General features: G+C 35.4%; 1 protein-coding gene across 2 annotated transcripts in view; it reads right to left on the bottom strand.

Moving 5' to 3' along the window:
* SUZ12 (SUZ12 polycomb repressive complex 2 subunit) overlaps positions 1–12,009 on the bottom strand; it is a 43,019-nt gene continuing 31,010 nt past the window's right edge. For both annotated transcript variants that reach the window (XM_032845438.1, XM_032845439.1), the window contains 7 exons: positions 9,549–9,726; positions 7,176–7,267; positions 6,827–6,970; positions 6,019–6,176; positions 5,430–5,628; positions 4,882–4,961; positions 1–2,369 (listed from right to left, as the gene is read on the bottom strand). In XM_032845438.1, the coding sequence (XP_032701329.1) occupies positions 2,024–2,369; positions 4,882–4,961; positions 5,430–5,628; positions 6,019–6,176; positions 6,827–6,970; positions 7,176–7,267; positions 9,549–9,726 (1,197 nt within the window). In that variant the 3' untranslated portion in view covers positions 1–2,023. The remainder of the gene's footprint in view (positions 2,370–4,881; positions 4,962–5,429; positions 5,629–6,018; positions 6,177–6,826; positions 6,971–7,175; positions 7,268–9,548; positions 9,727–12,009) is intronic.

Raw genomic sequence — 12,009 nt, 5'->3', positions numbered from 1 at the left:
AACAGAATACAGCTTTTATATTATTGAACTTTATGTACAAAATCATTTGATTTCAAATAAACATTTAATGTAAAAACAAACGTTCTTTTAAACTGAATTTTTTTTACATCTACTGTACCATTCAAATGCTTTATCATCTTACATGATTTCTTCAAAATCTCTTACCAAGGGTACATATAGAAAAGCATTTTTTTTTTTTATAAATAGAAACAAAGGGATTTTTTCAGCTTTTATTATAAGATGACATAAAAAGTTTACTCAACAGAAGTAATTTCATTACTATTTGGGGGAGGGAATCACCAACTTTTTGTGCAAACAATGCTAGCCTTCTTTTAAGCATTAAGAGCATAACTGCTTAAGAAATGACATAAGCAATAATTCTACACCTACATCTCCCCTAAAATAATCTATTTTTTTTTTTACATATGTGCACAGCTTTAGCAAATTAAAGCCCGAGAGAAATGCTCGAGATTCACTATCCAGAGGCATGATCAGAGTTTACTGTAACTCATCATTGAGAGAGCTTACCAATCAAGGAGTCTGTAATGAAAGCTGCAGTTTCCCTCTTTCCTATTTTTCTTAACACAAAAATCAATGACTAAGAACTTAATACTGGATGACAAATCACACCCACACTATTAGTTAAATAGCCTCACAGTTAAACACATCTTAAAAGACCAATCAAATCAGTATATTTACATTTTATAAATTTCTGAAGACACCATTAGAAAGCTTATATATCCCTTCATTAAACAAAATAGGGAACTGCATCTGATGGTGGTGGAATGAAATTAAAAAATTAAAAATACCTGTATTTACAGCAGCATTGATCCTTTATAAATAAAGAATATGAAAATGCAATTATCTTTAAGGATAATAAAAAATTGAGGTGATGTTACTCAACCACAGTGCTTGGAGTTGGAATAAAAATCTATTGGTGCTTGTTAATGTGCCAGTAGTGAAACCACTTTCTGTTGGAGAAAATCCAACTGCAAATATGTGCATAAAAACACATATATCACAGGGCAAAACTGCTCACAACAATTCAAGTCAGCTTATCTGTATTGGATATTCTAATCATGAAATACATTACAAAGACATCCCTTGCAAAGAAAAAAACAAGTTACAGATTTTCTGGTTTTTTATAGAACATTTCCTTCCTCGAAAGTGGCAACTTAAAAATCCCAAACTCATTCTTCCCTTGGTTTATAATGAAAAGATGTGGACAGCTGAATTTTTCAATGTGATTACCATATCGAAAAGTAAAAAAAAAAACAAAAAACAAACCCAAAACAGCAATATTTCTTCAAGTTTAAAAAAACATACTGGGTGAGCAATGCAGTAAAAGTATCCACATAAAAACAAAATGGTCAGTAACCTTTTAAGCCAACATGACATTTCACGGTCAACAATGTGAAAAATTGACATTTTCTCAAACAGGCATAAGATGAAGAAGTGCTATTTTAAAATTGTAAAATAACTTCTATAAAGAAGGATCTTATGTTGTAATTTCTCATTCCAAATTGATAAATGATTTCAAAATCAAGGATCAAGGTTTGATTGCAATAATAATGCAACATAATTTCCAAAAATCTTCAATTTCTAAAAAGGAATCACACTCCAATTTTCCCTCCCCAAAAAAGGTTTCACAATTACGAAGTAGAAAAATGGCCAGTCACAAATGCTAAAACCATTAAATATATGAAATAATTTCTAGATTATCAATTCAATGTATTTCATAAGACAATTGCTGACGTTAAAAATACTTTCTTTCAACTATTGCTTTTCATGCTCAAACTAGAGTGTTGTAATGACATCAATGAGATGGACATCCATGTAATGCTGCATGACAAAGTGAAGTCGAGCCCTGACACAAATACCCTTGTTGAAATCATTCACTTCATCTAACAGTGCCTGTTTGAAACCTATGATTACAAACGAAAACAAAACTCTTCCTAGAGGCTGAATTCCCTAGAATGCAATTTCAGTGTTCGTCCATAACACGGGGTTAGGTTTTTTCTTTTCAGAGTTTTTGTTTTTTGCTCTGTTTTGAAACCCCTGAGACACCATCTGCTTCCAAAGCTTTCTCTTTTGAGTTAGTTTCACCAAATCCATTTGCTGTCCCATTTTGTTCTTCAGTGATTTCTTCATTTGCAGGGGGAGCAGATTCTCCTTTTTCTAATTTTTGCTGCATTTCACGGAGCTTGGTAACAGCTTTATCTATTGACATTATGCTAATAAGATTAAAGTCATGCATGCTGACTAGATGAAGCATGAAGTTTCGACATAAATTCTTCTTAATTATTTTCTGTCCATAGTTTTCTACAAACAGCATACAGGCATGATTCATTTGATTGTCAGCAATAAACCTATTCAATAAAAGTAACACAAACATCAATAGTGACATAAAGCATTTTGGTCAAATGCAACATGGTAACTGATAGACCGGTAAGTGATGATTTAACAATTAGTAAAACTACAGTGAATCTGAGATTCAATGACCTGAATGGACTTACCATTTTAAAAAATTTAAAGAGATTTAATTTAACCAGAAATTCAAAAGATGTCATTTCTGTTTGTCCTAATGAAACAGCATCCGACAGTATTAAAAGTACAGAGCATTTTTCTCTTGCCACCACATTCCTTAACTCTCTAAGGACACACTAACTATCCCCTTTAGTTTCTCTCTTGACCTTGACATACTTTCCTATTTCAGAAGCAGTGTTTCTCTACATTTTTCACTTCATGGAAAACCTTTAAAGAAACGAAGATGCCACATTTGTAACAACATGGATGGACTGTGAAAGCGTTACGCTAAGCCAGACAGAAGGACAAACACCGTATGATCTCACTTATATGTGCAATCTAAAAAAAAAAGAGGTGCCTGGCTGGTTCGGTTGGTAGAGTGTGCAACTCTTGATCTCTGGGTCATGAGTTTGAGCCCCATGATGGGTATAGAGATTACTAAAAAAAACTAATTAAGTCTGAAAACAGTAACAAAACTCATAGAAAAAGAGATCAAACTTGTGGGTACCAGAGGCAGAAAGTGGGAGGAGGAGAGATTAAGGGAGGTGTTCAAATACTAAAAGGCTCAAGTACTAGGCATATAATGTACAACATGATGACAACACTGTTGTATAATACACAGGAAAGTTGTTAGAGTAAATACTAAGAGTAAATACTAAGAATTCTCAACAAAAGGAGAAAATGATTTTTTCCTTCTTTTTTTTTATTGTATCTATATAAGAGGGATGTTAGCTCAATCTATTGTAATCACTTCACAATAAATATAAATCAAACCATCACACAGTATGTCTTAAACTTACAGTGACATATGCCAATTATTTTTCAATAAAACGAGAAAAATAGCCACATTAAAAAAAAATTGAAGATGTCACAATGAATGTGCTTAACAGTGTGGCTGTGTTGATAGAAAGCAAGGAAGGGGCACCCACAATGAATAAAATTTGAAAAAAATAAAATCAAACCAAATAGGAGAAAGGCTGCTCAGTTATGCACTGAAACTCAGTGTCTAACAAAGTCTGTAAGGCCTGCCTGCAGATATTTAAAAATCCAAAGTTTACCCAACAGGTAAAAATACCCAATTATACTAGCCACTTTACAATGCTAGTATAGCATGAACCCCAACAGTTGTTATGCTACCAGAGTTAGATCAAGAAATGAAAATGGAACCCAATAAAGTAATAGTAGGACTAAAATTCCATCTTGAAACTGACCTATCAGGACAAAAGAAAAAAACAGACTTAACCTAAGTTTCAAAATACAGAAATTACTCATGACTGAGTTTTAATAACTACACCAGGGACCAGACAAACATTTTCTCTAAAAGGCTAGATAAGTAAACATTTTAGGTTTTGCAAGCTATATGTGATCTGTTGGTCTTCCTCTTTTTTTTCTCCAACCCACTAAAGATGCGAAGACTATTCTTAGCTTAAGGCAGTGTACAAAAAAAGGCTAGGGCCCATGCACCCCAGACATCTGGGCTGGAATTTACGCACCAGTTCCTCTTTACTCCTTAAGAGTAAAGCAACAGAAGTGCCCCTTACCATTTACTTCATTATAAATAAAAACATTTTGGCTGTTCATGCTATAGAAGAAAACCTTAAATGAGGATCTAATAATAATAATGAAGGTACAGAAGAAACATAAATGTACTGAAAGGCAAACAGTTCACACACTGGGAAGGAGGCAAATCTGCAGGAAAAATAACACTTTGGAAGATACTTTTAGCCACAATGGCACAAGAAATAAGTACTGTTCTACCCTGACCTCTATGCAATGGCAGTAAGAAATCAGAAAAGCTATTTATATTTTATTCTCCAGAATTAAGCAGTTTTAAAAAACTGTACTAATAGTGTGATAACCAATCTTCAGCATTTCCAGGTATGTACCAAGGGACCTAATATTTTTTTTAATCCTTGGCAATAAAATAAATGAAAACTGGGTCATTAAAAAAAAAAAGGGACATATTAAAAATGAGAACTGCCATTAGAGCTAACACCTTTCTTAAACATAAAACCATTTTTCTTTCTGCAGTTATAATACCTTGAATTAGGATAAGATTTAGGGCACACTGTATCTAAGCTAATGGAATTTTCTTCCTATTTTTTTGTGTGAGGAGAGGGGAAACAGAGACTCTAAAGCAGGCTTCACACTAAGGGCAAAGTCCAATACAGGACTGACTGCCCAACCCTGAGATGATGACCTTAGCAGAAATCAAGAGGTGGATGCATAACCAACTGAGCCACCCCAGTGCCAAGCCAGTGGAATTTTAAATAAGTCTCAAACATAGATTTACAGAATGGAAGCAGCAAGAGGAACATAAAGGAAATGGAATATTTAAATTTAGAAATACCCTACCCATGTTTCATGACATGGAGATTCCACAGTTTCATCACTTCTTTCTCTCCTTCATTAACATCAGAAAATTCCTCAATTTGCTAAAAAAAAGAAAAAAAGAAAAAAGAAAAAGAAGGAAAAAATACCTATTAAATACAGAAAAAACAAAATTGGTATTTCTAAAAAAAATTATGAGACTATCAAAAACAATTTTTGTAACTAATAATATCTTATTTATACAGCAAAGTGGCAACATTTTTAATTAAAACTTTTATTCAAGTAGTAATTTTAAAAGGGAAACCCTAAGTTATAAATAAGTTACCTACTTCAAAAAAACCAAAACACGATACAAAATCACAAGAAGAAAAGCTGTATGTCCTTCAGTTGCTAACTCTTCAAATGACACAATTACAAAAATTGTGGATTCCTAAATTCCTTCATTTAGAAAGGAGTCCTTCACACTAAGTTAAGAGTTTAATACATATTAAACAACTAATAGTTTTTAAACATGAATTACTTCATCATAAGATTCTAAAATCATGGTCAGTGGTGATAATAGTAATACTCACTGTAATGGTTTTTTCCCTTAGCCATTCAGGATCTTTTTCATCTTCACTATCTACTTCCATTTCTTGTGGACGGAGAGGTAAACAAGTATCACTATGGAAATAGAGACGATTGTGTCCACTACTATACGTTCGCTGCTGTTCCACTTCTCCGTCTTCAGATTCAAGAAATTCAGACATGCTTGCTTTTGTTCGTTTTGGTCTGATGAAAAGAAATGTTGATGTAACACTAAGTGACAGGGATAGGATTCTTTCTATTTCACACCTCTCAAATAGAGTACATTCCTCTGGTACAGGTTCCTTCCTAGGCATGCACACAGTAACTTCCACTGGGAGAATTCTTTAATCCCTCTAAGCACTGTAGCAGTAGTGACATTGACATTTAAGACACAGGAAAAAGTTCTAAGGAGGAAGTGAGAAAATCGCTACAGGGGCTAGAGAGAGTTATAAAACAGTATGCCACCCCAGACACTTAGCCAGTAATCTGAAATAATGGTTCCCACCCTAAAGAGCAGCCCTGTCTGGCTCTCCTTTGTCTCCATCACCAGCAGAAGTCAGAGAGTAAGTTTTGTTGTACGATGTTTTTACCTACCTACACACAAGAATATGTGTGATAGGTGTTCTCTTTACTGGTCCATTGCGACTAAAAGCAAATCCAGGTTGGCGATGAATATCCTGAGGATTTCCAGCATAGGAGCCATCATAACACTCGTTGATAGAAACATCTATCCTAGCACCTTTCGGATGATACTGTAACAAGAATGCCAAGATGCTGAGAATAAGGAAATATTAATTATCCCTACCCTAAGTATCTATCACTCTCATTTCGTTAATTAAAAAGTACCTGTAGCTCTTAATGTTTTGAAAACTAAAATGAGCCACACATGAGAATGGTGAAAGGGAAGTCAGAAGACCTGGACCCAAGAAGATTTGTGTTAAAATCCTGGTTGTGACAATTACTGGCTTGGTAACTTTGTATAAATTATATCTTGTTAGAGTAAGAATAAAGAAATCACCACTTAATTCAAAGAGCCAATGTGAGGATTATGTAAGTCAATATAGGTGCACTATGCAAATATATGTAAGCTGATCACTGTAATTCATGCATAGAGCAATCTACCAAATGCAAAGATTTGGCATTTTGTGTAGAAGCACAATTTATTATTTTTATTTTTAAAAGGTTTTATTTGAGAGAGACTGAGAGAAAGAATGTGGGGGGAGGGGGGGCCTGAGGGAGAAGCAGGAAGCCTGACATGGCTTGATCCCAGGGAGAACCCTGGGATCACAACCTAAGCCAAAGGCAGATGCTTAACCACCTGAGCCACCCCAAGAAGTGCAGTCTTTGAAAAGTCAGATGGTCTTATATATTATTGGTAAAAAGAACAAAAAAAGTTACTTACAACATAATTGAAGATAAATCTGCTGTGGCAGAGTTTCAGATGCTTGAGTAAACTATAAAGTTTGCGGCAGTTCAGAGTACACCACGGGCAATGTAGATCATCTCTTGCTTCCGTTTGTTGTCTTGTATTGTTGTTATAAAGGAACTTTAAATAACAAAAAACAAAAAAACAAATCTCCAACTTAAACATCTCAAGGTATTGTTTCAACATCACCTTTAGAAATAGTTAAAACAATTTAAAAAGAAAACCAAATTAGAGACATTCTTTTAAATATGCCAAAAGGTGTCAGATGTAACATGCAAAACAAAGGCATCTCATGATTACTTAAAAAAGGGCCAGCTATGTTTACCTGATAAAATATTCTTAATTTTTGTCGGTTTTCACTTGAAGTATCTTTTTCTTTTCTTGTTTGTAGGTCTGTATTCAATGATTCTTTAACAGCTGAAAATATACACTTTCATATTTAATGCAAATACATGCTATAAAAAGTGAAATGATGTATCTTGTAAAACTATGAACATTAAAGTTTTCACAGAATTCTACCTATGGTACTTAACACTATTTTTTTAAATTTTTTTTTTTTTTTAAAGATTTATCTAAGAGAGAGAGACAGTGCACACACACACACAAGCAGGAGGGGCAGAGGGAGAGGGAGAAAGAATCTGAAGCAGACTCCACGGTGAGTGCAGAGCCCTATGTGGGGCTTGATTTCGCAACCCTGAGATCATGACTGGAGCCAAAACCAAGAGTCAGACACTTAACCAACTGAGCCACCCAGGTGCCCCACTTAACCACAGTTTTTGTTCTCATCCTTAAGTTATTGGCAGGAGCCACTTTTTCTCTTTAGAACTCCATCTCTCTCTCTTAGAAGCACCACCCCGCACCGGCCTCTTAAAGAAAAAACCAAAAAACAAAAAACAGAACAAAACCAAAAAACAAAAAACAGAACAAAACCAAAAAACCCTCTTATATTCTAAACCGTTATGAAAATAACTCCAGGGGCGCCTGGGTGGCTCCGTGAGTTAAGCCTGGGATTGAGTCCCGCATCGGGCTCTCTGCTCGGCAGGGAGTCTGCTTCCTCCTCTCTCTCCACCTGCCTCTCTGCCTACTTGTGATCTCTCTCTGTCAAATAAATTAATAAAATCTTTAAAAAAATATAAAAGAAAGAAAGAAACTCCAAATAATTATATGTAGTCACTATAGTTTAAGCACTCTGAGGTCAGAGGTGGTTTTGATTGGTCTTTGTATTCTCAGTGCACAACAGTGAGCAGATATCCATTTAGTGTTGGTTTAACAAAAACTAAATTAAAAAATGATTGTATTAGTATCACCCCAAATCTAAAAGATAACGGACATTAGTAATTTTGGTATATTTCTTTACAGACTTAAAAATAAAATGTTTTTATTTTCTCTGATACAACTAACCATTTCGTATGTACAATTCTGTATAAAACTTTTTCTCAGTTTCTTTGAAACACTTACTTATTAAGACTGGCCACAGAATATTTTAAGACATGCCCAGAGCACAATGTACTTGAGAAATCTTTGCCCTGACACAGGCCATTTTTTTTTTTTTAAAGATTTTTTATTTATTTATTTGACAGACAGAGATCACAAGTAGGCAGAGAGGCAGTCAGAGAGAGAGAGAGAGAGAGAGAGCGAGCAAGCGAAGCAGGCTCTCTGCTGAGCAGAGAGCCCGACGCGGGGCTCGATCCCAGGACCATGGGATCATGACCTGAGCCGAAGGCAGAGGCTTTAACCCACTGAGCCACCCAAGCGCCCCGACACAGGCCATTTCTTATATCCCTTTTACTCTCACGGTAACGGACACACAATGAGTGGACATGAGTGGTCAATGTCAAAGACAGCTGTCTTAAGCCTTCTGTCTTCTTTAAATAGAGTTAAATAAAAACATGTAGATGCTCTTAATTGAGGGCAGTGTTCCTATCAGGCAGATACAAAATGACAAAACACTACAATGCACCTGAACCTTAACTCAGCAGAGTTAACTCCATTTCTAAGTGTTTTTCCTCTAAAAATTTCCTACAAAATGTAACCTGGTAAAATTCAAGTTATGATGATTGTCTTCCAGCCCTAAAACTGTAAAAACACTCTGAAATACTGATTCAGTTCTACAACATATACAAATCTTCACATGATTTATAAAAAGCATTCAGTTACAAAACCGTTTATATAGCTGTAGTTCCAAAATCTAAAAAGGTATGAAAACCAACTGTTTTTCTCATGAGCTTGAGAGAAATTTATTTGGTGGAAAAACTTGTCCTAAATTGACATGAAGCTATCTAAAGATGGTGTTATATAACATATGGCGCATATATATACATACACACAGACACACAGGCACACACGTATACATATATATATATATATATATATATATACGTTATATATACACTATATATTTCATCATGCTCTTAAAGTTTTTTTAAAAAAATTCCCAGACACACCTGTCGTAAAACATAAAGAACTGCTGATATTTCCCAAAAAATAATTATTAGAGCAAACGGCAAACAAATTAACCTGAACCCAAGTCCTAACTCTGCAAAACATTATTATTATTTTATTTATTTCTTTTGGTAACCTCTACACCCCATGTGAGGCTCAAACTCAAAATCCCGAGATCAAGAGTTTTGCATATTCTTCCAACTGAGCCAGCCAGGTGCCCCTGCAAAGCACTACTCTGACAGCAGTGTTTTCTTACCTATAGTCTGAGTAGGTTTAACTGAACCAGGCTTGTTTTCTTGATGAAGACTCTCTGAATTCCTAGTGGCAAGAGGCTTGGCAATAGGAGCTGTAGATTTGTCATTGGTTTCTCCCGTCCAACGAAGAGTGAACTGCAACGTAGGTCCCTGAGAAAATGTTTCAAATGGAGGCAGCCTCTAAAAAAGAAAACATATGAAAAGAGTGAAGGTTCCACATAATGAATTTAAAGAAATCATAGGAATAAAAAACCCTCCTGGTATCTATTACGATAAATTAACATGGATCTGAAAACCTAAAATGCCTATAGAAATGCCAGGCAGGTAGAGCACACAGATGGCACAGGACAGACTGAAGTACCTGAGAGCTCAGGTTGCCCAAAGAGGCAGCCACTTAACAACAATGGATGAATTGCTGCCACGTGCACACCGAACCCCAGGACAGCCAGATTTTCAAATTTGTTCAAAAGAAGTCAGAAATCCAAGACCTCATGGGAAATCTTCCTATTCTTAACATGTTGGTAATCAATGAAAAATGGCTTTAAAAACAAAACTGTTGGTAAGCAAAGCCTGCCAGTGTGCAACCTGTCAGATGACCAACTACTTTCTTTTTGTAAACTGAACACTTACAGCAATTAGAAATTGTCCCTGACTTCTTCGGCTTCAATGCCAGCTGCCCTGGCTTCTCCTTTTGGGTTCTGGGACTCTAAACTCTTTTGGCTTTCCTCCTCAACCTCTAATCACTTATAAGATGACTCTTCTGGTCTCCTTAATTCCTAGCTAACATTTAGCCATCTGCCCTAACCTCTCACCTATCCTTAAAGATACACTTAATTAGACTGATGATCACAAATTGATTCTCCGTTCTTTATACCTGAGCTCCAAAACTGTGTATCTCAACTGCCTCCTGGACATTGCCACTTGGATGACATCAATGTCACCCTGAACTGAACTAAAAATATGTTTAGACATGAATCTATTTTCTTTCCGTCCCAGGTATAATTAGTTTTGTTCCTAGCATTATCATTCTACTAGTGACCCTAACCTAAAAACTTCAGAATTACATTTGACTCCTATTTTTCTTTTGTTTCTCTTATGTAATCATCAAGAATAGATCCTTACTACCTTATTACTACAGTATCTTAGGTGCTCTCCTCCTTCTAATTTTTACTTCTCAATTTATATATAGAAGACCAAATAATCTTCTGGAAGACTGCTTTCATGCTATTCCACAGAAAGCTGTTTACTGGGGCCCCTGGGTGGCTCAGTCAGTTAAGCGTCTGCCCAGGTCATGATCCCAGCGTCCTGGAATAAAGCCCTGCATCTGGCTCCCCGCTCAGCGGGGAGTCTCCTCCCTTTGCCCCTCCCCTCTGCTCGTGCTCTCTCTCAAATAAAGAAATAAAATCTTAAAAAAAAAAAAAAAAACCTGTTTATTTTACTGCCATACAAGCCTAAACTCCTAAATCTTTATTACAAATAATCATCTTAAAACTGTAATTCTGGACAGTAATGAAATAAAAGTGTGCTTTTATAAACCAGTTTTGAAAAAGTAAGTCTCTCCATATCTAGGTATTTATCTCATAAAAATACTTGCTATGCATAAAGATACATGTACTAGTATATTCACATTTGTGAAAAGGCAAAAAAAAAAAAGTTAATAAAATTGAATTATCCATTAAAATTGCATTGGTTTAGTAAATTATGGAATATTTATTTAAAAGAATACTACAAAGGTTTTAAAAAGAATCGAATCTAGATGCTTTGACTTTAAAGGGATGCCCATATCATAGTGCTTCAATTTCTTGGGAAAACCCAACAACTCCTGTATTTTCTTGTGAATAAAAACTTAAACTTTAAATAAGAAATTTAAAACATAATGAACACCTGCATGAAATTCAAACACCACAGATAAGCATAAGAAATAATTTAAAATTTCATCACCTAGAAGTAACCATTAATTTTAGAAAAAATAGGAATATATATACAATATTCAGTAAAAACTAAATACCATGGAAATCTTGTCAAAGACAATCTTTTTATATTTAAGGTATTTCCAATTTCTCACTACTTTAATATTTTTGACATGATCTGTTACATCTTTTCAGTTAACCAGTTCCTAACCTTGTGACAAAAATTGAGAAACTGGGCTTAATTGCTAATGCCTATGAATACAATTAAAATGTTGGGACGCCTGGGTGGCTCAGTTGGTTGGACGACTGCCTTCGGCTCAGGTCATGATCCCGGAGTCCCAGGATCGAGTCCCGCATCGGGCTCCCAGCTCCATGGGGAGTCCGCTTCTCCCTCTGACCTTCTCCTCGCTCATGCTCTCTCTCACTGCCTCTCTCTCAAATAAATAAATAAAATCTTAAAAAAAAAAAAAAAATGTCATCCACGTTGCCAGTCTGCCCCCCAGTAAGGCTGTCCCCAGTTATTCTCACACTGAAGCATTATGTGTCCTCACAT

This window comes from Lontra canadensis, unplaced genomic scaffold, assembly GCF_010015895.1.
Source record: "Lontra canadensis isolate GAN:19392208 unplaced genomic scaffold, GSC_riverotter_1.0 scaffold163, whole genome shotgun sequence".
Classification (NCBI taxonomy): Eukaryota; Metazoa; Chordata; class Mammalia; order Carnivora; family Mustelidae; genus Lontra; species Lontra canadensis.
Note: the sequence above shows the minus strand (reverse complement) of the source record. Positions and strands in the feature narration are given on the sequence as shown.